The sequence below is a fragment of the Schistocerca americana genome, chromosome 2 (genome assembly GCF_021461395.2).
Source record: "Schistocerca americana isolate TAMUIC-IGC-003095 chromosome 2, iqSchAmer2.1, whole genome shotgun sequence".
Classification (NCBI taxonomy): Eukaryota; Metazoa; Arthropoda; class Insecta; order Orthoptera; family Acrididae; genus Schistocerca; species Schistocerca americana.
In genome coordinates this window covers 197,080,462-197,107,379 of record NC_060120.1, presented here as the reverse complement: position 1 = coordinate 197,107,379, position 26,918 = coordinate 197,080,462, and the positions used below count along the sequence as shown (strand labels likewise).

The 26,918-nt window shown below is 38.6% G+C and overlaps 1 protein-coding gene across 3 annotated transcripts in view; it reads right to left on the bottom strand.

The window, feature by feature from the left end:
• The window catches only part of LOC124590782, a 281,346-nt gene that overhangs the window by 74,193 nt on the left and 180,235 nt on the right, over window positions 1-26,918 (bottom strand). For all 3 annotated transcript variants that reach the window (XM_047131676.1, XM_047131675.1, XM_047131677.1), the window contains 2 exons: window positions 11,705-11,858; window positions 11,363-11,508 (listed from right to left, as the gene is read on the bottom strand). In XM_047131676.1, coding sequence (XP_046987632.1) covers window positions 11,363-11,508; window positions 11,705-11,858 — 300 coding nt within the window. The remainder of the gene's footprint in view (window positions 1-11,362; window positions 11,509-11,704; window positions 11,859-26,918) is intronic.

The window sequence follows — 26,918 nt, the reverse complement described above, 5'->3', positions numbered from 1 at the left end:
GAGATTTTCACTCTGCAGCGGAGTGTGCACTGATATGAAACTTCCTGGCAGATTAAAACTGTGTGCCCGACCGAAACTCGAACTCGGGACCTTTGCCTTTCGCGGGCAAGTGCTCCACCATCTGAGCTACCGAAGCACGACTCACGCCCGGTCATCACAGCTTTACTTCTGCCAGTATCTCGTCTCCTACCTTCCAAACTTTACAGAAGCTCTCCTGCGAACCTTGCAGAACTAGCACTCCTGAAAGAAAGGATACTGCGGAGACATAGCTTAGCCACAGCCTGGGGGATGTTTCCAGAATGAGATTTTCACTCTGCAGCGGAGTGTGTGCTTATATGAAACTTCTGCAAGGTTCGCAGGAGAGCTTCTGTAAAGTTTGGAAGGTAGGAGACGAGTTACTGGCAGAAGTAAAGCTTTGATGACTGGGCGTAAGTCATGCTTCGGTAGGTCAGATGGTGGAGCACTTGCCCGAGAAAGGCAAAGGTCCCGAGTTCGAGTCTCGGTCGGGCGCACAGTTTTTACAGATTGGGATTTCATATACAATTGCCAATGTGGGAAAAGGGAAGCTTAAATTATCTTTGATAACTTCTTTAAAAAGTACACTGATTTATGGCATTCTTGCTCAGCAGTATATATGTGACTTACCAAACGAAAGTGCTGGCAGGTTGATGGACACACAAACAAACACAAACATACACACAAAATTCAAGCTTTCGCAACCAATGGTTGCTTCATCAGGAAAGAGGGAAGGAGAGGGAAAGACGAAAGGATGTGGGTTTTAAGGGAGAGGGTAAGGAATCATTCCAATCCCGGGAGCGGAAAGACTTACCTTATGGGGAAAAAAGGACAGGTATACACTTGCACACACACACATATCCATCCGCACATACACAGACACAAGCAGACATTTGTAAAGGCAAAGAGTTTGGGCAGAGATGTCAGTTGAGGCGGAAGTACAGAGGCAAAGATGTTGTTGAAAGACAGGTGAAGTATGAGCAGCGGCAACTTGAAATTAGCGGAGACTGAGGCCTGGTGGATAACGAGAAGAGAGGATATACTGAAGGGCAAGTTCCCATCTCCGGAGTTCTGACAGGTTGGTGTTAGTGGGAAGTATCCAGATAACCCGGACGGTGTAACACTGTGCCAAGATGTGCTGGCCATGCACCAAGGCATGTTTAGCCACAGGGTGATCCCGAATTTCTCCACCCTTTAACGTGTTTTGGCGGCAACACAACCACCTAACCTTTGTGCACATTGTTGTCTACCAACCCAAGTTCACCACAGAATAAACATAGCCCAGCTTTAACCAACACTTTTTCGCCTTTTTTCACACCAGATCTCCAGTTGCTTTCTAATTCACCTTTATCTCTCCCCATATATTTTTATTTTCAATTTCATTTCAGCCTCATGTTACACTTTCCGCGTTCTAATACCATGTCACCCTCACAACACCCCCACAATGACCCCATTAAGTTTTATTTACATTCCCTCTGCAAACATGCCTTCGCCCTAGCCAGATTACGCTCCCATATTTTATTTTCTCAGGCTTGTCTGACATTTGGCATTACCCCCAAAGGCCTCACACTTAAAGTTCCCATCTCTGGCTGTAACCCTTCTTTCCATCAGTCCCTATACCAGTTCCAAACTGAACAATCCATTGCCCTCACCCACCTAATCCTTCACCTACACATCAACTCAGCCAACGAACACACCCGTCAACTCCTATCCTTAATAAAAGTCCTCAATCTTTCCTCTCCATCCACACCGGCTGTTCAGAGCATCCTCCTACAGGCCAACCGCAAATTAGAACAGCATGCCACCCTCCACCTCAAAAAACTATCCAATCTCCTGGTTTCCCACCTCTGGAAAGGCAACTCACTCACCCTTCACAACCTTTCCAGCAAACCTCAACCTCCTCTCATTGCACATAGACCCAGTCTCTCCCATCTACTCAACCTCCCACTTCCAGCTCCACTCCCCCCAAAACATCAAAATTCCAATCAACACAATCTGGAACCACAACACCCTAATTCAGTAGTTAACCTTTCCTCCAAACCTCTCTCCCAATCCGAAACCTCTGTCCTATCCAAAGGCCTCACCTTCAGCCCCACTCCCAGATTCAACCAAACAGCCTTCGTCAAAGATTTACTGTCCTAAACCCGTACTCTCTGCTGGAAATATCACTTTGCCACGAAGAAAAATGATCCTAATCCTACTCCCAATGATCCAACTCCCCACGACACTATCCAAATTGAACCCTGCCTGGAACAGTTCCGTCCTCCGTCACAGCGGGACCCACCTCCTCTTCCTCAAAATCACCCTCTCCAAACCTTCCAGGAATTTCTGACTTCCAGCTTTGTCTCTCAATCCTTCTTAAAAAAAACCTTAATCCTACTCCCAACATCACCATTGCTGAAGCCCATGCTATCCAAGATCTGAAGGCTGACCGATCCATCGTCATTCTTCCGGCGGACAAGGGTTCCACGACCGTGGTACTTGATCGTTGGGAGTATGTGGCTGAGGGACTGCGTCAACTTTCAGACAACATTACATACAAAGTTTGCCAAGGTAATCCCATCCCTCATGTCCAGGCGGAGCTTCAAGGAATCCTCAGAACCTTAGGCCCCCTACAAAACCTTTCACCTGACTCCATCAACCTCCTGACCCCACCAACACCCCGCACCCCTACCTTCTACCTTCTTCCTAAAATTCACAAACCCAATCATCCCGGCCACCCCATTGTAGCTGGTTACTAAGCCCCCACAGAACGTATCTCTGCCTACGTAGATCAACACCTTCAACCCATTTCATGCAGTCTCCCATCCTTCATCAAAGACACCAACCACTTTCTTGAACGCCTGGAATCCTTACTCAATCTGTTACCCCCAGAAACCATCCCTGTAACCATTGATACCACTTCCTTATACACAAATATTCCACATGTCCAGGGCCTCGCTGTGATGGAGCACTTCCTTTCACGCCAATCACCTGCCATCCTACCTGAAACCTCTTTCCTCATTACCTTAGCCAGCTTCATCCTGACCCACAACTTCTTCACTTTCGAGGGCCAGACATACCAACAATTAAAGGGAACAGCCATGGGTACCAGGATGGCCCCCTCGTACGCCAACCTATTCATGGGTCGCTTAGAGGAAGCCTTCTTGGTTACCCAGGCCTGCCAACCCAAAGTTTGGTACAGATTTATTGATGACATCTTCATGATCTGGACTCACAGTGAAGAAGGACTCCAGAATTTCCTCTCCAACCTCACCTCCTTTGGTTCCATCAGATTCACCTGGTCCTACTCCAAATCCCATGCCACTTTCCTTGACGTTGACCTCCATCTGTCCAATGGCCAGTTTCACAGGTATGTCCACATCAAACCCACCAACAAGCAACAGTACCTCCATTATGACAGCTGCCACCCATTCCACATCAAACGGTCCCTTCCCTACAGCCTAGGTCTTCATGGCAAAGGAATCTGCTCCAGTCCGGAATCCCTGAACCATTACACCTACAACCTGAAAACAGCTTTCGCATCCCGCAACTACCCTCCCGACCTGGTACAGAAGCAAATAACCAGAGCCACTTCCTCATCCCCTCAAACCCAGAACCTCCCACAGAAGAACCACAAAAGTGCCCCACTTGTGACAGGATACTTTCAGGGACTGGATCAGACTCTGAATGTGGCTCTCCAGCAGGGATACGACTTCCTCAAATCCTGCCCTGAAATGAGATCCATCCTTCATGAAATCCTCCCCACTCCACCAAGAGTGTCTTTCTGCCATCCACCTAACCTTCGTAACCTCTTAGTTCATCCCTATGAAATCCCCAAACCACATTCCCTACCCTCTGGCTCCTACCCTTGTAACCACCCCCGGTGTAAAACCTGTCCCATGCACCCTCCCACCACCACCTACTCCAGTCCTGTAACCTGGAAGGTGTACTCGATCAAAGGCAGAGCCACGTGTGAAAGCACCCACGTGATTTACCAACTGACCTGCCTACACTGTGAAGCTTTCTATGTGGGAATGACCAGCAACACACTGTCCATTCGCATGAATGGACACAGGCAGACAGTGTTTGTTGGTAATGAGGATCACCCTGTGGCTAAACATGCCTTGGTGCACGGCCAGCACATCTTGGCACAGTGTTACACCGTCCGGGTTATCTGGATACTTCCCACTAACACCAACCTGTCAGAACTCCGGAGATGGGAACTTGTCCTTCAGTATATCCTCTCTTCTCGTTATCCGCCAGGCCTCAATCTCCGCTAATTCCAAGTTGCTGCCGCTCATACCTCACCTGTCTTTCAACAACATCTTTGCTTCTGTGCTTCCGCCTCGACTGACATCTCTGCCCAAACTCTTTGCCTTTACAAATGTCTGCTTGTGTCTGTGTATGTGCGGATGGATATATGTTTGTGTGCAAGTGTATACCTGTCCTTTTTTCCCCCTAAGATAGGACTTTCCGCACCCGGGATCGGAATGACTCCTTACCCTCTCCCTTAAAACCCACATCCTTTCGTCTTTCCCTCTCCTTCCCTCTTTCCTGATGAAGCAACCGTTGGTTGCGAAAGCTTGAATTTTGTGTGTATGTTTGTGTTTGTTTGTGTGTCTATCGACCTGCCAGCCAAAGAAGCTGTAACTTACCAAACAAAAGTGTTGGTATGTTGATAGAGACAATAAAAACAATAAAAAACACACACACAATTCAAGCTTCCGCAACCCACGGTTGCTTCATCAGGAAAGAGGGAAGGAGAGGGAAAGACGAAAGGATGTGGGTTTGAAGGGAGAGGGTACGGAGTCATTCCAATCCCGGGAGCAGAAAGACTTACCTTAGGGGGAAAAAGGGACAGGTATACACTGGCGCGCACACACACATATTCATCCGCACATATACAGTCACAAGCAGACATACGTAAAGGCAACTCTTTTTAAAAAAAGGGGACAAACATCTACCCCAAAGCTACAGACCATTCTCCATTGTTCCAATATTCCCAAAGATATTTGAGGCACTGAGACACACAAAGAAGCAGCTTCTTTGAAAAACACAATATCATATGTAGCAGTCAGTTCAGTTTTCGCAAGAGGAAAAACACAACAGGGGCCATCTTGGAAATCACTGACCAAACCTTGACAGCTTTTGAAAACAATAACATGATATCACTGGTATTATGTGACCTAAGCAAAGCTTTCGATTGCACTCCTATTGATATACTACTGAGAAAACTATGGGGTGAAAGGGAGCACTTTAGCTGTGATAAGTTTTTATTTAAGTAACTGAAAACAATTTGTCGCAGTCAGAAATGGAAATCAGCACAGGTGTACCACAAGAGCCTATCCTTGGTCCCTTCTTCAAAAGAAACACTTGAAAAGGCTCTGGACTGGTTTGCAGCCAATAAGTTCCTGTGCAATCCTGATAAAACCCAACAGCTTTTAATGGGAATGTCAAATGAAATGGGCAATAAGTCAGTAAAACTCCTAGGTATTCACATTGACTCAAAACTCTATTGGGAGGAAGATGTCAATAACGTATGTGGAAAAAATATCCTGGGTGGCATACCTTATCTTGAAACTAAGGGAGGAAATGAGCTTGGAGTACCTTAGGGTGACATACTTTGGGCTATTTCAGTCACATATTTCATATGGTCTGATTATATTGGGGCATTCCCCTCACATCAAGAACATGAAATTACAAAACAAAAGTCTTACACATAATGTGTAAAAGAGGTCATAGGGAGCACTGTCATCCTCTTTTTTCCAGACTCAGAATACTCACAATTATACATTTATACATTTATGTGTCTGTACTCTATATTAAAAATAATATTTTCAGAATTTATTGCCAGAGGGGAAATACATGAACACAACTCCAGAGCTAAGAGCAATTTAGACATACCATGCCACAGAGTAGCAAGAACCAGAAATTCCCACAAAGTAAATCCACTCAAAATATTCAATAAACTGCCAATTCATGTTCAGTCTATGGATATAATTTTTTTTTAACTAAGTGGTACAGCTGGCTGTCAGATCATCCATTTTATGACATTAAAGAATTCTTTGAGATGCCTGAGGGGGGTATTGGCATTTAAAAGTTTTCTGTAGTTAAACATATTATTATGAGCTGTGATTAGTCATTTGTAATTACATAGCATATACCTATGTACAAGGTATACTATTCTATACAATACTGTATTATATTATAGTATAGCTTATTGCGTTAACTTTTAGAAACTATCCTGGCGTAATTTGCTACACTGCCTTGCTTAAAATGTATACTACAATGTATTGATACTAGTTTATTTTATTATTATGTATGTACTACTACATCCTGTATGGTGAAGCCAATATCATTGTAAAATGATCTATGGTGAATAAAATTCTTGATTCTTGATGCTGATCCATTGATCAGATAGGCTTGTGAAATCTGGCAGTTTGCTTGGTGTTATTCAAGAGAAGCAGGCTGTGTGCCATCACCAGTTTTCATCATCATACAACATAAATATGACACTATACCAAACACACACACACACACACACACACACACACACACACACACACACACACACACACACTACAGTTACCAAAACTCAACAGTTACACTTCAGACACAACATTCACTCTTCATGAAGGACAAGTGCCATTCATACCCAGGAAGGAAAACCTTCACAATTAGGCAGCTGAACCTATCCCTTGTGGTCTGTCATCCAACCACACCAAAGGGGTTTGCTTTACTTTGCCTTTTCTTTGATTCACTATTGGAATGCAGTGTGGATTACAACTGGCCCCATATACATCACACTGCCTGTACATTCTTCAAAAGTCACATGCAAATACAAAGAGACTGTGTCATACTATGTATGCTTGGCAGCACAAAACCTGGCCGGAGTCAATATTTTAACTTTTTTCCAAGTTACGTGGATCAATGACAAACAACTGTGTATTACACTGATCACAAAAGTACAGAAAACTTGCAATTGTATGGTTGAAACAACTCAGTATAAGAATGAACTCTAAAAATGCACAAGTAAAGCTGTCCAGTAAATTCCTGGTGTTACAGAGCTGAAAAAGTCAATTATTGTTGTGAGTTGGTAACAAGAATGAAACAGTGACTAGAAATGCATTGATACGGATGAAATTAACATAATGTGTAAGTAGCTCAACAGTTCTGGCTACTGATTGAAAGTGGCTGCATATTGCTGTACGTGATTCAAATCACCCTTGAGTAATAATAGTTGGTTGATATGCATGTGGAATGTATATTGTCAAGACAGAGTAGACTTCTCAACAAGAGTGTTTGTAATGACAAGGGGAAACATTTTGTTTGGAGAGGTCCCAAATGAATCCAACTACAAACTAATATGGTCAAGAGAAATCAGATGTTACCGAGCATCAGACTCGGACACATTTCGTCATTCAAAACAGCCTAAACTTGATAGCTCTGAAAGTCCCTGAACATCACAGTAGTACTATATGGCGAATTTAACCTTCCCAATATAATCAATAAGTCTGTTAAATTATGTATATTTCTGAAGTTATACGGATATATTGCCACTATATGGGATGCATGCAGAGTGGTGCAACGGTTAGTGTCATTGACTTGCGTGCTGCAGATAGCCAGTTCAAACCCAATCATCAGCAATTATTTGTCATTTACTATTTTTGGTAGGCTCTCGAAATTTCTTATGTTTGTAATGTTAGTATATTCAATGTTTGCGTAAATAACAGACTCTCCATCCACGAGTTCAGGACTTTTCTGACTGTACACTGCTGTCCATGGTTAACATGGTAAGTGTTGTAATTCACTGACGACCCCGCTTTTGGATTTGGGCTTGACTGTGGTTATGACAAAACAATATTGTCGGAAAACTGTCTCAAAGAGAACCCACCTTCAAAACAAATATTTTAGACTCCTGGCTACAGACAGAACTGATCTTTTCAAGAGTGTCAACAATGAGGGAGGGATTCAGGACAATGATGCTATTACAGGAACAACTTCTCCAAAAGCAAAAAGGTAATCAAGAAAGCTAGGAAGTATTTGTGTCTGGGCGAACTGATACATAGTTACTAAAGACTTACTTACGGGACAAATGGGGAACATTTAGTTCAGATCCAGCAAATGCAGAGCAATTGTGATTAAAGCTGAAAGACATTTTAGCTTGTGGTCCAGATAAATAAGTATCAAATACAGTTATAATACCCCAAAGATCCACCTTGGTTCAATGGCACCAATCATAAAACATTGCAAAAACAGAGATAACTACAGATTAAACCTGTATGCTGCACTAGGATTCGAATGAGAAATCTTCACAAATGTCTGGTAGACAGTTTTAATCTGCCAGGAAGCTTCATATCAGTGCACACTCCACTGTAGAATGAAACTTTCACACTAGAAACAATTCCCGAGGCTACAGCTAAGCCACATCCCTGGAATATCCTTTTTTCAGGAATATTAGTCCTGCAAGTTAGTCCGGAGAACTTCTGTGAAGTTTGATTGTGTGAGTTAAGGTAATGGCAGCAGTAGAGTTGTGAGGATGGGTCATGAATCGTGCTCTGGAGCTCAGACGGTAGTGGCAAAGGTCATGGTTCAAGACAATTCAGGCACACAGTTTTAATCTGCCAGAAAGTTATATCAGCACACACTTCACTGCACAGCAAAAATTTTATTCTATATACAATTATAGTTTTGCTACAAATGATGCTATAAGGCAACTGATAGAGAAAACTTAACAGCAACTCATGAATCCGTAAGAAAGGCCACACATGACAGCTCCAGTAATTTTCACAATAAGATCCTGGAAAAAGATCAATCACAAAATCAAGGAACTTTTGGTCATATGTAAAATCAATGAACTGATCCAATTGTTATGTCTGGTCTCTTGTGGATCCATTTGGTGTTGAAACTGAGAACAGAAAACAGAAAGTATAAATATTAAATTCTGTATTTAAAAATGCATTTATGGGTGAGAATGCAGCTATACCAATGTTTGACAGCCACACAGATTCACTAACAAAAGAAACTAATACTAACATCCTTACTGAAGAACACGACTACTTAAAGTAAAGAATACACCACACCCTGATGGAATTCCAAATAGATTTTACATTGAATACACAGCTGAATTAGCCTCTTCCATGAAAAAAATCTACCTCAAAAAAGTCTACTAACAAAGTTTGACGAACCAGCTCTAAATGATGATTCTAGGAACATACTACAATGCCCTATTTATAGCTCACATAGGAATTTTGAGGACAAGATCAGGATAATTACAGCACACACGGAGGCATTCAAACACTCATTCTTCCCGTGCTCCATACATGAATGGAATGAGAAGAAGCCCTAATAACTGGTACAATGGGACATACCTTCTGCCATCACTTCACAGTGGTTTGCAATGTAGCTAAAATTCATTCCATGTTAGTACATAATTATATTATTATTTCTTAGTGGTCTAAAACAAAAAAAGGTTGTAAGTGAATTTTTAGGTTGTCATCAGTTTATTACACATATCATCAGTAGTGACCCACTTTGATTTACAGCCAACTCATTGTTGCCTCAGTATGGAAAATCAACTGCACATTATTGCATATAAGATGCATGGTGATATTTGTGTTATTGTTGGTCCAAGGCATAATTCTATGCCTAAGGTTTTGTCTTCCACTGCAGGAAATATCAGTAGAGGCTGTGACTCAGAAAGATGCAGAGCTTGTCTGAGTCTGTAACCTCTTTCTGAATCATTAAGGCCTCTGATGAAGTCTCCAGCAGTAGAAGATGAATTATTAGGTAGATAATTATGCCTTGGACCATGTCCTTATACCCATAAATCAAATATCAGTAATAATACAAAAAACACTCAAATCTGGAGGTGAACTTGTGACCCTCACCATATAAAGTTTTGCCATTGTCCATTTAGCTACAAAGACCAACTGTAAATGTTTTCACATTCAGTTACTATGCTGTGCACCTTTTGACAATGGGAGCATACTCCACCTGCAGGAAAGTTTTTGTCTCTTTTTAGCATAGGTATACAACAGGCTCTTCCAGCTCAAGAGCCCATGGGCAGGTAGGCATATATGGATGGAGGTGGGCAGGCTGTGGGCAAATAGCTCAAACACAAGGAATGAACATTTTATATGATGCAATGTCACATGTTGAGTTGAATAAGCACATATGATTGCAAGACCGCACATATAACAGATAAAAAAATCAACATAATTAAACAATATTAGCATTTTATTATATTTATGAAACATGACATTTCTATTTATTCACCAGTGATGAAATATTTGGCATCCAGACACAACCCGCATTGTTGCTCTTCAGTGTTGGACTGTGAAATTACTACATTCCTCCAGTCTCTTTTTTTTCTGTGACATAAAAAAAGATTGTTCACAACAAAATGTGACCTAGACAAAGACATAACATCGACCACATTTCTATGTAGCCTGGGAAGCCCTTCTAATGAAGCCATGTTACTATCGTAATAAATTTGTGCTGCTACAATATTTGTCCTTGAATGGAACGCAATGTTAGAATCTCTATACTTTTAACTATAACCTACACAAAATTTGTAAAATGACATCATGCAGTGTTTTGATAGTCTTTTTTAGAAATAAGAACATCATCTGTTGATACATAGTTAATCTGTAAGATGATACCACTGATCAAAACAGAATGAAAGCGAATGAGATTTCATGTTTCCAGTACAAAAGTGAGAATTGTTACATTCAAGCAGTGTATCAATCACTATGCACTTTCCAAAAATCAATGGTTCAGCTATTTGCTGGTGTCTCATATGTCAAAGAGATGGTAACGATGTTTGTGTAAACACTTATTCAAAATGCAGAAGATCAATGCTCAAATAATTCAAACAGCTAGGACTGTTTCCTCCTTCACAGTGTGGGAAATGAGTTCTGTTTAGTCACTGTTCAGCTAAATGCTGAAGTTTGTGACATTCTCTATGTTCACAAAACATTAAACTTTTCACAGACTTTACACTCTCACTAGCAAAACATTAATCTCAGTTAGATATACTCATACCATGACCTAGTTTTCATATAAATTCACAGCTTATCACCAGTGAAAGTAACTGGTAAACCACCACCTAAGGCACCCTGTTGTCTGTAAGTCTCTCAGTATGATTACTAGGGTAGCAATACCAATGGCATAAACTCTAAAAGGCATAAGACACATCCACATTTCTTTTGGCACAATCCATGTATTACTATGTAGATAACATGATTAAATAAATATGTATTTTTAACATCCTGAATTGGGTACCAGGCAAACCATATGGTCCATCAGACTAAAACTATTCCAACATTTGATCATACAAAGTAAAATTTAAGATTTTACTTACAGGTTTAAGGAAGCTACGGCCACAGTCAAAACAGTGGAATTGAGGCAGCTCATGTGATACTATATGTTGTTCCAATTCTACCAATGATGACAGTTCCTGAGGACATATGGGGCATTTCTCAGACCATTTTTTACATTGGTGGCAACCTGAAAGAACAATGACTCTCTTTACGCATCTGAATGTTTCCCAGCATGAAATAAACATAATATCATCAACCATAAGACGTTTGCTAAAATTTTTATTTCATTCACAACCACCAGTGGTTAAACATATTTGCATTGTGTATTTATTATTTTAAATAATTAGCATTTGTATACATTGTCAGAAAGGAGCTGAACTTACATTTATCCTTATCACTGCGGAAAGCTTGCTTACAGGTTTGACAAATATAAGGATGGGTGTGCTGAAAAATATGCAACCGAAAGAGAACGACATCAGAAAATTTTTCCTTGCAATCTGGGCACTCAGCTTCTTTCCCACTTTGTAGAATATTGTCCTGAAAAATGGAGACAAAACAAATTTCTAAATTTGGCATTCACATAATCCCATTAATATGGAAAATAATACAACTCATTGAAAAAGTGAGTAAAACAAGAGTACACATGAATTAAAACTTTTATCTGCATTAGCCAATGAGAGAAATCATCGAGTTTCATGTATAAACCTTCATTCTGACATAAAATATGATATAAGAAATGCCTTTCATTTTCTGAATAAAGAATGTATATTTGAGAGCTGCTGTGTCTAAATGGAAGAGTAGCTTCTCTTTACAAAGTATCAGAGAAAGTGATAAATGAATATCTTCGATTCAAATTTCAGTGCCAGCTCAAAAATCTCAATAAAGAAAAGAGGAAAAAGATCTTAATAACTGCTGACTACAATACAACGATCACAGCTGAAAGCAATAATATGTCCAAATTCATTGACAACATAAAAAAAAACATGGCTTCAAAGTAAACTAACTTCACTCAAGCCACTAGAGTAAACACACAGTCAGCAACTTTTATTGATAATATTTTAACTAATCATTTGTTTGAAGATGCCGATAAATTTTGTTCACATCTGGGTATCTGTGATCACCCTAAATTATTCATTAAACTACCAAAAATTAACAGACAAATTTCACATAACAAAAGCCATATGAAAAGGAACTTCAATGAAAAAAATTCAACTATATTTAGTAATAAGTTAAGAAAGGATTTCAAGTAGCAGTAAGTCTGAACTTTTAAGTAGATATTTTGAAATGTTCAATGAAACCTTACAGCTTAGAATCATATGTAACAAAATGACTAGCAGACTTAAAATGGATAACTCCAGGTATAAAAATGTCTAGTGCCAAAAAAAGGTAATTCCACAATGAACCAAAATATAACAAAAATAGGCATTTTGCTGAGCACATTATAATGCTACATTTTAAAAAGTTATAATGGCAACTAAAACAATGGCAAACAATGACTTCATTTTACAACATAAAAGTAAGATAAAGGCAGTGTAGTCAGCTGTCAAATCAGAATGAATTGTTAAGAGTTAAGTCTTGAAATATTTAGGATTAAACTAGATGATAGTGATTGTATTTGTCAGTGTAATGAGATGGATGAACATTCTAGAACACATAAAACACTAGATAATGATTAAAAAATAAATACACAGTATTTATTTACAATACATACATTAATATGCATACATAAAGCTGTATCCTTCAGTCTCTCTAGGCAGTCTCACTCTATTCCACTCATACTGGACTTCAAATAGTTGCTAGTAGTCAAAGAAGCAATAGCATTGTTCTAAGTTCATAAGATCATGTCTTCTGTAATCTCAGCAAAATCTGAGAGTAGTCTGAGGATGATCTGTGGTGAGCTTAGTGTGAAGGCTAGAAAGATGTGTGGTCCAGTCGCAATGGTAGGCAGTGAGGTGATGCACATTTGTCATCTTCTGGTGCAGTGTGTAGCGCCACATTGCAGTGTGCGGTAAGCTCTGTACTGCAGCAGCTTGCAGCAGCCAGTTTAAATGTCACTTCTGTGGAGCTGTAAGCAGCATCCAATATGCTGAGAGCAGACAAAAAAGACCGTGTTGATATCACAACAGCCTTACTGTTAATCCAGCTCAAATATCAGAGCATTTAAATGAATTCTCCATAAACATAGTGATGGCAGATGTTATAGCAGAGTATCAGAGTAAAGTAAATCCCTTTGGACTTCATCAAGTGCCAGAGTATCTCACAGATTTTAAGAAAATTACAATAAAGGAAATAGAAAATGTTACAAGACCACTAAAAAACAAAAACTCTGTTGGTTGGGATAGGATATCCAGTAGAGGGAATAAAGCATTATATGCATAGCAGCACTTCCACTAACAGAAAGAAACAATCAACCAATCTTTTGGAAAGAGGTGGTTTCCTGGTGAGTTGAAGTATGTAGAACTCAGGCTCCTGTTCAAGAAAGAGTTGAAGAAAGACATGGGAAACTATCATCTTATTTCTAATTTTCTAATCCTCTTAAAAGTGCTGGAGAAAGTATCCGGAATCTACGTTCAAATTTTTTTTGCAAAAAATGATATTATTCTAAGTAACCAATCTGGATTCCAACATAGAAAAAACACTCTGGATGCAGTGAACAACTGCACTGAAAAAATAAGTAAAACTTCAGATCAGAAGAGTAATATTGGAAGTACTGTTTGTGATCTAACAAAAGCTTTTGACTTAGTAAAACATGCCTTGCTTATCTATGCTTATCTACAAATTAGATAAATATCAGATCAACAGCAATGCTCAGCAGTAGCTTACGTCATACCTGCATGACAGAGGGTAACTGTCTCACTGCAAATGCTGTGAATTATTATTCTAAATGGAGTACAGTATCACAAGGTATGCCTCAGGGCTCCATTCTATGGTCAAAGTTTTACCTATTCTACAAGGGGTGTTCAGAAATGGTTTACAATTGCACTGTTTTGCAAATACCGCTCAAACTATGGGCGCATCTTCTCATACAACGATGAATTGATTCTAGTACACCACACAGATGCTAGATGGCAGTTGTGAACACTGTGCATAGTGAAAGGATAGCACTTATTTGTTGTTACATAGAGTAAACTAACGATATTCATAAATGTTTAACTGTGGTGTGTGATCAATGGTTGTCCATCAACATCGTGCTCTCGCGGGCTATGTTAACAGCAGGGTGTATTGTGACACCATTACACAATTTTCATGTACAATTCAGCAGAGGTAACAGGAAATGTGACCAAAAGGAGTGATCCTCCAGCACGACAATGTGCAGCCCCACCCCACCAAGCAACAACAATGAAGTTGACATCACTGGAGTTCAATTTTGTGCCACACCCACCATACTCACCATATCTCACTCCATTTGATTATGCCTTATTTGATAACATGAATGATGTGCTGTGAGGTAGGAGCTTCAGCAACAATCAAGAATTGCAGGCACCTTCCTCGAGTGGATGTGTCATACTCACGAGTAATTGTTCCATGGCGCAATGCCAATGTCGTCAGGAAGGTGGTAATGGTGTAGTGAAGTTAGTGGGGAGCATGTTGAGAGATCCCATGTACATTGACTGATGTTCATTACCACTATGCCATTCGGTGACACCACAGTGGTGTTGTGTGCAAAATAGCGGTCGACTGCTGGTGACGCTACAGCTTTTCCATCTGCAGGTCTTGTACAAATTTATTCGCTTGGCACCGGCAGCACTAATTTGGATTACTTGGCTTATCACCGGCCATTCTTGACATTATCAGGAGATTATAAATTGTTAAATTTTACTAATCTCATAATTAGTTCTCATAAGTTCTCAACCCTGTTCCACTACTTTCATGAAACTTCGAAGATATACATACGTATTTATTTATTTGTATTGTCTTTGGTACTTAGTTTTTCTCTTTCATATGATATGCAGCAAAACAGTCTCTAAAATGTAACGCAACTCCACAAGACTTGCACATTAAGTTTGTTGTTCTTGTTTTTTGTCTTTGTAACATACATGGCACTTTCTTCATTTTTGTTTATCCATTTCAGAAATAAGCATTAGTTGCTGTTGCTTTATGTGACTGGAAAGACTGTCAACTGGCTCATGATGAGACGTACGCTACAAGTTTTGTTCAGAAGCAGGTACATGGTCTTTTATCCATGAATCAGACACTTTCAACAAATAATTATGAAATCAGAGACTCTTGTTTTCTGTATTGAAATATTAACATGTACGGAATGCATTAAATAATGTGCAGTTAAAGAGCTACAGGTAAACTTTAATTTGACCATTTTATAGTTTCTCTGTATATGGGGAAGTAAAAAAAATATTGGTCTGCCTGATCCACTCCTTCCACGTATTTGTTGTAGTCTAATACACTGTCAAGTTATTGTGTAATTGGGTTTTCTACATTTTCTTCTGTCAGTCAAAGTGGCATTATGTATTGTATAAATCATTCGTATCATTTTAGTTTTCGAAGCTCTCCATATCTCTGCGAGTACCTTTCCATTGATGACAAGCTTCAAACACAAACACTTTTGCGTGCTTTAATTTTTCCAGAAATGCTCTATTTTACCATATCATTCCACAAACTCGAATTTTTTTTTATTATTTCTTTTTTTTTCAATGAATTTCTCTGCAAGTTCTACACTGTTATAATAATTATCCATGTAGAGGTGATGCCAATTTCTATAAGAAGGTGTCAACAGTTCCACCACTGTTTTTGCTAAAGGCTGTCCAGCACCAGAATATATCTTGAATGAGAAAATGTATCCCATACTCGAATCACGCAACGTCTGAATGAGTATGTCATATGTCATAATTTTTGACAGATTGTAAACTTTAAAATTTGACCCTCCATGCCATGGTATCATTACTTCACCAATTGAGATGTTTTGACTTAGATCAAAAGTTTCTTTAAACTTTCTGGAAAAATAATCAATTACATTTTGCGAAATATCGGGTGTCTATCAATGGATTTGTTGACCAATAATCGTCGATCTTTGCTTTTTTATACAGTTCCCATAAGGGTTGCAAGCCCAAACCATTTTCTAAGTTCAGGTCTCATAACATCAACAAATTTGTCATTTTTTTTTTGTCCAGTTTCCTTCCATTGCACTTTTCACTGTAGTACTTGTTGGTTTCATTGCTAATATAATCAAATAGATCGTTCCCAATATATAATCCTACAATATCCTCTACGCTCTGTGTATCTTTGGGAAATGTGTTTGGACCCAGAGGACCTTCAAATTTATTATTGGTCCTCGGTATATCAAAGTCTGACCACTGTGCACTGTCTTCTTCGCCTGATTCATCTGAATCAGTTGGCAACCGTAGTGTTTGCTGAATTCTTCTTGGAGGTATTTCACTATCTTCTGATGATTTTGCTTCACTTTCATTATTTTGATATCCAATGTCTTCTTTCCAATCAGCCAAGTCGTCTGGAACGTCAGACAAGACGTCCACACATTCATCGTAGATAATCGTATTGTCTCTTTTGTCTGCCATGATGAAAGGGCCCAAGTACTTCCAAAAACAAAAAAAAACTTGTTGGCATGTGTAACTTATTGTTATCCAAACAAAACACCTACAGAATGCAAAAGATACTAATGTGCTGTCGCCGGCCACTGCGCGATACTATGCTCACGATACCAATATGGTGTCGCCAGCCACTGAGCGATACTATGCACACCACACCACTGTGGTGTCACTGACCGTTGACTGCAGTTTCGCACATGACACCACTGTGGTGTCGCTGGATGGCATAGATTTGATAAATCTGGTACAAAAAACTACTACTGTAAAACTTTTCCAAATAGCCCTCATACATAACTGACTAACTCGTACATATAAATTTCTCAGCAATTCTGTTTGCAGCTAATAATTCTGTTCTACTATAAGCTGATAATACAGAAAAAAATTCCAAACCATTAACTGTTTCCAGTTAAATGGGTTAAAGCAGAACACTACAGAAACCCATTTGGTACATTTCAACAGCACAACAATCAGTTCATGGAAAAAGTTTACGTAATCAAATTCCTATAATTACATGTGGACAAGAACTTAAGCTGGAAAATCAAGTAAATACTAACAGAGGCTACTAATGTGAGTACATAAAAAAACAGCATATCATGGTTATTTTGAATTTTTCATTAAGTATGGTATTACTTTCTACGGAAGTTCAAGTAATGTATCTTGGATACTGAAGCTTCAGAAGGAAACTGTCAGATACATGTACCCTGCACAGGAAAAAGAATCTTTACATCCATTATTTTGGAAACTATAAATCCTAACTCTTCCCTCCCTACACATTTCTGAAATTACAATCTCCTTACACATCAGACAAAAATTATTTGAGGAGAATCAGTTTAGTCACACTTAAAAACACAAGAAACAAAGAGAATTTTATGCTTCCCACACAGTAACTGAAATCTGACACAGTCTCCACAGTATATGGGATGAAAATACACAATATATTAATTGGCAAAAACATACTTAAAATCTAAAGATAAGGCAGCCAAAGATTTTGTGGGAGAAATCTTATTACTCAATAGAAAAATTCATGGAGAATAAACTGATAATTTGAGTTAGCTATAACATAGTATTACATTTTTTTCGGTGTGTCTCCTGTAACCGAATTGGATAAAAAAGCTATAATTTTAATTATAACTGTTATTTACAGTTTTATTAATTAATCGCAATGATTATGCTAGATCTGAAAAGTGCCATAATAAAATAGGAACTTCCTCTCTTGTTTAATGCTGAAAGAAAGGTAAAAAATTGAATCAAACAAAGAAACAGATATTACGCCAATAAAAATAAACAAAACAGTGGTTACAGATGGCAGAGAAATAGCTAACATACACAATGATAACTATATAAATGTAGTAAAGAACTTGAACTAGAAAGAAATATTCCAAAAAAGAAGTTTACTAAGAAATTTAGAAAAATTAAGCAGGACCATGTTCTTGAAGCCAATCATAGAAGATGAACTGAGGAAAATTGTGCAGGAGCTGAAGTTCAAGAAATCAGCTATAGGTGACAAAATATCAAATCACATAATACAGGTAGTAAGTGAACCAATAATCACACAGGTCCTAGACATAACAAAAACCTCTTTCAGAGAAGGATTTTTTCCAGAAAAACGGAAGATATGCTGGGTAGTGTCAGTGTACAAAACAGGGATAAGGATGACCCCAAAAACTACAGGCCAATTTCAGTGTACCACATTTTTCAAAAATCCTGGGAATGCTTATGTATACAAGATCAGTCAATTATCTGGAGAAACATAATATTTTTGTACCATCATAGTGTGATTCCAGAAAGAGTAAATCTACAGAATCAGCAATTGGCAGTCCGACAGAGTACACTGAACAGTGCTTAGACGAAAAAAAAGTTGTATCTACAACTGTTTCTGGGTCTCTCCAAAGGACTCAACACTACTGACCACGAAATACTGATACAGAGATTGGAAACCTATAATATTGGAGGGCATGAGGGGACTGGATACAATCATACTTATGAAACGAGAAACAGCATGTGTATTGATATGGGACACATATCAGTCAGAAACCAACTGCTATTTCATCTTGTGATGAAGAAAGATGGGATATTTTTACTTCCCCTCTTGTTTTGCCATCTGCCTCCTTAAAATTCATTTTTTCAATTTTGAATTAAGTATCATTAAAATACGTGAATATAATATGCATTTTCATAGAACAGAAAGGTTGGCCCCCAGGTTTGAAGAACATAACACCAGATCTAATTTTGTGCTTAGTTTTATGTACATGATTGATTTTCCAATTTATTTCGACTATTCCTAGTTAATACTTTTGTTATAGGGGGTGAAATCAGTAACGGTTTCATAACTTAAATTCTGTTGTTGACATATAAACAAATATAAATTCTGTACTAGTTATAAACATTTGGAGGAACAACTAATAGTATTCTTAAAATATTTATTTAGCTCCATTCAAAATATGTCCAAAGTAATTAACAGTTTTCTCAAAAGTATTGTTTGCATAACAATATTTGTTAATTTCATAATTTAAACAAATAATTCAGACTAACTCTTGCAGTAGAGGAAACTGCCAAAAAGAACCAATTTTTCAATGTACTCAGCTTAATCGAATGAGTTGAGTTTTAATTGTGATTTATGTAAATTTAACTTTGAACAATGTGTAACTTCAGTATCTATTATATGGGTCCCATTTTTGGTCACGAGACAGTCAGTCCACGGCCGAGTTTCAGACAAAAAACCTGTGTTGGTTAGAACAACAACAATGCTTCAAATTAACTGTAAAATAAGTGTTAAACAACTAGGCCATGCGTAAAAACAATGACAGTGTCTGCTCCATACATACCTTTCTACTCTTCAAGAACTGTGAACTTTGTGGTTAGGTTTTACTGCTTGTATATGTTCAACAGGAAACTATTGTAGCAGTATGTGGAGGATTGCCAGCAAACTATTAATGAGGCTTATCGAAAATTAAACAACAATGCAGTGGCCATATAACTGTGCATTATTAGGGGGTTGTGAACAGTGAAATTAAAGTACTGTGAAACGCAACTGTGCACCTGTCGACTACATTATTTACAGTAGTCAGTGTTGGAAACCACAACCCATTTTTCAGCCAGTGTAGCAACGCAGTACGTTGACATCAAGGACACCAAAGGAAATAAACAAAGTACCAACCTGTTCATTAATGATATAGGTCTCGAAGAGAAAGAAAAGAAAATATTGTATGCAGGTGACATGACAATACTGAACAGTGACCAAAATGTTGGAACAGCTCAAGAGAAGAGGATTCATTTCTGCAAATGTCACAGCTCAATAGCTCACAGGGACTAGTTACAAAAACTATATATGCAGTTCTCAGAAACAAAGAGAAGGCTGTGCCAATGGGAAGAAAGGCAATCAGGATCATTTGAAGAAGAAAGACTTCTGAAACTAAAATATTGTAGTGTCTATGCCATTAAGAAGACTGATGCAATGTTACTTCGGACTGCATGTTCTGAAGGAACATTGCATTGTTCTTCTTAACAATACAGGCACTGCAGTGTCGTATTCATCCGCAGATACCAGGCAGTCACCTTGAATTAAAATGTCCTCTCCCATTTGGAAATTGAATAACGTGTGTCCGAGTACAGGCTGTGATGCAGGAGAGATGACATATAGAAATTTGTGTCAGGCCATGAGTTGTCCACAGGTAGCCAAAGTAGTTGAAGTGACCCTTCATATAAAGCATGAAATCCAAGTTTGAATCCTAGTTTGGCACAAATTTTCATTGTCGCCATTCCAAACACTTGTGTACACACCCACAACACATGGAGGAAGAATGATGTACGAAGCATTCCCCAGCTACAGACAATTCTTGAGAAAGGGCCTCAGTACTCAGGTATGAAATTACTAGGAAGCCTGCCTAAAAACCTACATATAGTGTGCATCACAGTAACTTTCCAAAGATACTTAAGAACCATCTGATGGAAGAGGAATTTTAGTGTTGAAGAGTACTTTTTTATTTTGTTTATTTACTTGCAAAACGCTCCATTACAATACTTGTAATACTACATGTATGTACTGCATGTGTGTGTGTGTGTGTGTGTGTGTGTGTGTGTGTGTGTGTGTGGGGAGCATAATGTAGTATTTGTGTTGTATGATGATGATGAAAGATTGCAGAGAGTGAAACTTGCTGCCAGCACATAGCCTACTCCTCCCGAATAGCACGAAGGGGGCCGCAGTCTTAATGCCCCATCTGACGCATGGTTCACCATCAATAGTGTTAGCTATTTACACCAGGACATTGGCACACAGTCTGGTGATTTGAAACTTTACACCAGTACTGCTCCTCTCGTCGCCAGCCAAATACTGGCATCAAAAATTTTTACCACCAGCAGGATTTAAACCAGCTTACCCCCATGTAGAGGACCACCACAAAAGAATGCATTAGTGACCTCGGCCATAAAGACGGGTGAAGAGTTTTTGCTACATTAAATTTGTACATATTGTTATTTATAATCAATAATGTTAGAATGTAATAAAAATGGTTAGGAACTACATGATAAAGAATATTTTTTTGTTTTCAATGTGTCCTGCATGCATGTCTCTTTGCTGTATTCTATGCAGTCATACAGGATCAAATAAAACACCCCAATTTAATTCAACATATATTCAATAAGTCAAAATTTGTTTTAAATTTCTCAGAGCCCAGAAGTTGGGCACCCCGGTTTGGTAAAGATTGTCGAAGACTTCTCTGTGTCTGGGCTCTTGGTGAAGAAGATATCTTTCACTTCTTGCAACAACTTAACTCATCTTCCTAGCACAAGTTACCAGGTCCTTTTCCAAATCCAAAACCGCCTTCCTTAATACTGACCTTGAAAGCATACAAAATTTTATGCTATTTTATTGGTAACAATTTCAGTAAAAAAGCATTTGATTAATAGGAAAATCCCAAATCAGCTTGCGTATAAATTAAAAGTGTATATAGTTGTGCATTTAGGTAAAGTTGAATAGAAAAGTCATTTAGAGGGTTAGAACTATGTTTATTATGTATGAAGATTTATTACGGAGCACATCCTGTTGTGGCTGTTCAGTTTACTTGTCCAAGTTATTCCTTATGGGCTCCATGCAATGACAAAAGCTGTAATACTGTGCTTGCCATCATAGTTATTTATTTAATTATTCATCCGTAGACAACTTGTGTTGTATGGATGTCGTCAACTGTATACATGGAATGAGTATATATATAATAGTACTTCTGGTAGTACATATTTCTATGGTGCAACTTAATCATTTGTACACAAAACAAATACAGACCAATCTTATGTATTCTTGCATGTATTACACAAAACAAATACATACCAATCTTAATTAAAGATAAATATAAATTTACAAAGGTACTCTTGCATGAATTGAGGTGAACACATGTCATTTACAGTATTCTTTGACAGTACAGTAACATTTATCTGCTAAATAATTTTTTGCAGCTTTCCTAAAGGCATGTATTCCAGTTTCAGCTTTGATCTCCTCTGGAAGTCTATTATACATTTTTAATCCATTAAATAATAAACTATTTTGGGTTTTTGTTTTGTTTTTTCATATGAGATGCAAATGGTGGCAGGATCTAGTCCAGTGTTGGTGTATAGATCTGTTTTGTGTGTACTGGTCAATGTGTTTCTTTATATATATATCACAGTCTGAAAGATGTATTCACATGGTACTGTCAAGATTCCCATGGTTTTGAATAAATCAGTACAGTGAGCTCTCTTGCTGCTTTTTGTTATTATTCGTACTGCCCTCTTTCGCAGCTTGAAAATTGCTTGTATGTTCTGCACATTTGTACCCCAGAAGGTTATGCCATAACTAATTATTGAATGCACATATGCAAAGTATGTCGTCTCAGCACATGAACTATTACATACTGACATAATTATCTGGAGTGCATAGCAAGCAGTAGCAATTTTCTTTTCTAGTGCTGCAATATGGTCAGTCCAGTTAAGCTGTGAGTCAACATGCATTCCTAGGAATTTTGTGTTTGTGACACAATCTATAAGTTCATCTTTAACTCTTAGGCCTATGCTATTATGTTTTTTATTTATGTGGAAATTAATACTGTTTGTTTTTTTAATATTGAGGGTTAATTTGTTGCTTACTACCCTCTTGCATACATGATTGAGAGTTTCTTCAGCTTTGTCTCTCAATTTGTCTGGTGACTCGTCACTGATAAGGATGCTGCTATCATCTGCAAATAGTATTGCTTCCCCGTATTTGACACTCTGGGGAAAATCATTGATATATATTAGGAAGAGTATTGGCCCTAACACACTTCCCTGAGGGACTCCTATGTTAATATGTTCTGGTTTGGAAATGTGTTTTGTCAATCTGCTGAACTTCGTTTGTGAGATCTCTACACACTGTACCCTATTTTCCAAGTACGATTGAAACCAATTATTTACTGTTCCCCTTATTCCTAGTGCCTCCATTTTGTTTAGTAGTATTTTGTGGTCTACCGTGTCAAATGCTTTGCTAAGGTCAAGGAATATGCCTGTTACATGTTCACCTTCGTCAAGTGCTTCTAAGACAAAGTTTGTGAAGTGAGCTACTGCTGAACCTGTGCTTCTTCCTGGCCTGAAATCAAACTGTTCTTTACACAGTAGGTTGTACTTGTTTAGGAAATCCATTAGTCTCTTTTTCATTATATTTTCTATTACCTTGGAAAAGGATGAGAGTAATGAGATGGGCCTATAGTTTTCTATATTTTCTGGATCGCCTTTCTTAAATAGAGGCAGGACTTTTGCACATTTTAAGTATTCTGGGAAGCAGCCTGCAGTGAAAGATTCATTTATGATGTGTGCCAAAGGATGTTGTATGCTGTCAATGCAGTCCTTTAGTAAGCACACTGGCACTTCATCTAAACCTGCTGATGTTTTATTCTATAGATTCTTCACAACCATCCTTACTTCTTCTGTAGAAGTCGGTAACAGTAACACTGAGTTATCCATATAGTTCAATTTTTGATCAGGCTGTTTTTTGCCAAACTTTTGATGTAGCTTGGTAGCAACACTGCTGAAGTACTCATTTACAGTATTTACTAGTGTATTTGGGTTATGTATAATAGCACCATTATGTTTAATTTGAATGTTTACTGTTTTTAATTTATTACTGTTTGTTTCCTGTTTGGTAACAGTCCAGGCTGCTTTAATTTTATTTTCTGCCTTTTCTATAATACAGTCACTATGGGCTTTTTTTGCATCTCGTAATACTCTTCTGTATATTCTTTTGTATGTGTGGTAGTAGTTTAGGAAACCAGGATCACTATGGTAGTTTTTTAACCTGTTCGGTTGTTTGAGTGTTGCAGAGGATTTCCTTATTCCTTTGGTCACCCAGGTATTTCTTTTGTGTGAGTGTACTGCAGTTTGCACCTTTGGGAATGCTTCATCAAATCTGAGTTTAAATAGTGACATGAATTTAGAAAATTTCTTATTTACACTAGTTTCAGCATACACTTCTTCCCAAGTTATACTGTTTATTTGCTTGGCAACAAAGAGAATTCCGCACTGTATGCAACTCCAAGGAATATCAGTGACACCAACATAATACATGGCAATAATGTCAATATATATTGGATCTTTCTGAAATAGTGCTTTGTTTAGTTGGTTGAATGTCGAAGACTGAACAGAATGTCAGCCTCACAAAAAGATGCATCCTAATAACTAATCTTTTGTCTGATGCATAGTCAATGTATAATAAATTCCAATTGTAACTCCAAGTTCTCAGAACACTGCTTTCATAGACATTCGCACTGAATTCAAGATTAAGGAGATTTCATCCAGTTGAGAGTTCGACAACTACTACAGAGCAGATGGTAGTTTATTTATAACACAGAAATTGCCAAAACTCTTGAAATCTCCACAAGCCTATATCCAAACATCAGTCCTTACAAAACAAAACAATGAGCAACAATACCAACACTTTGACTGCTGCCACTCCTTCCACATGAAACAATTCCTTGCCTAGAGCCTAGGCATCTATGGCAAAGTGTGTGTGCTCCACCACTGAATCAAATCACTCAACACATACACCTACAACCTTTCCCAAGCTCCCTACTTTGTAAGTACCCTACAGATCTTACTGGCTAACAAATGTTTCAGACAGCATTCTCCAGTCACCCTCTGACTAATTCAGTAAGTTCCCACTTCCAAAAATACTAAAAGCCCCATCCCCTCCAATGGCCTCATGTAACAAGTACCACCCAGCTCACAATTCTAAGTCCACCGCTGCAGACTTAGGCAGTAAAAGGGAGTCATCCCTCAGGGGCCAGAGCAGCACTGACCTTCTGCATTGGAGAGCAGCAGTTTGCAGCCAGAGTGGTACTGCCATCATCTCTCCACACCAGTGCAAACTTCTAACCCAGTAGCCATCACACACTGCAGAGTGAGGTATACAGTGTCAGCAAAATGGGACATGGTCATCAATTGGCTGTCACACCACCCCAACTTCCTCACATAATCAGCATTGCCCGTGGACTACGTGCCTCCAGAGAGCATATCCAGGGGCACCACAGCACTGTGACATTGTAATCCAAGATGAATAAAATATGTTTATCTTGTAGCAGAGATTTCCTAGCCACCCCAAACTAGCACTTCTGTCTCCACAACCTGCCACTCCACTGCACCACAGCGGCCCAATTTACACCCAGGTTGCTAAGGAGACCATCTGATCCCGAGAGTCAGTCATTTTCATCCTGTCAATGCTACACTGTGACAGCAAGATTGTGCACTCAATTTCTGTGCTATGTTACAGCTTTACATTCCTGCATGCTTTGGTCAGAATAAACAAATCAGGGAAGCAACTGCAGAAACACCACTCTCAGACTCATCACACTTGTTGAGCTACAGCAAGAAGGAAGAAAGCCAGTACAGTATTGACATAATAGTGGTGCCTTGCTTTCTAATGTATGTACCCTCAATATTGGACTTTTTATTTTAGATTCATTTTCCCATATGGCTAACCTTCTTTCCCTGTGGACTAAATTTCTTTCTTCTGTCTACTTTTTTCCCTCATTCTCTGGGTGTACCACCAACACTTCACATTTTGACTGAACAGATTCTGTCTAATATTTCCACTGCTTCTACTTGGGCTTCCTCAAGGTCCTTTTTAACTTGTTAGATGGTATATTCTTTAATTTTCCCATATATGCCATAATTTTGTGTGAGCCTCATTCTTGGGAGTCTCTGAACATGTCTAAAATTATAGTCTTCATTTCTTAATCATATCTGCTGCTGGGGATTATATTTCTGTTTCTTCAGTGTGTGTCTGTGTTCTGTTTTTTCTGGACCATGAATTTTTCCTCATAATCCTTCATTCTTCCTTCAAGATGTTTTCCAGATTGCCTTTTCTGTTCAGAATTAAGTTTTTGTTTGAGTGCAGTGCTACACATTTTATCACCATGCTGTAATGCCTAATCTTTGTATGTGCACTTCCTGCTGAACATGTCATGCATTCTCCCAAACAGTCTCTTGAGTTTTCATAACCAAGCTCTGTGTTGTTCCTTTCCTAGCCCTGATGGGTACTCAATTCCACCAAAAAACTTGGAACCCTTTTGATTTTCTCCTACCTTGTATTTAATTGCTGAAAGTTCTACAATTTTCATTATAGCTTTTTATTCGTTATGTATCTTTTATTATGTATTGCTTTAATTTTTTATATTTTTGTTCTTCTTGCTTCCCTCTTTCTGTTATTTTCTGCTATCTTAGATCTTAACTGTTCCCACTAATGTATCTTCACTTCTCATTCTGCCCTTATCATCTCTGGACTGAAGCTGGCACACGCTCACCAACGTACCATCTCTGACCTCCCACTCTCTATAACATCTCACTCTTCCTCAATGTCAATACTCATCATCACAACATGTGGGTCTCTCTCATCCTTGGGTCTGAGTGACCAGCCCTTTCTTTCTCACCTTCCCCAACCTGTCCCCCTCTCCTTCCTGGGGAAGGAACTAATAGTTCCAAAACCTTGAACAGTTTTGTCACTTTCACTTTTATAAGTATGTTGTAACAGTACTAAGCACTT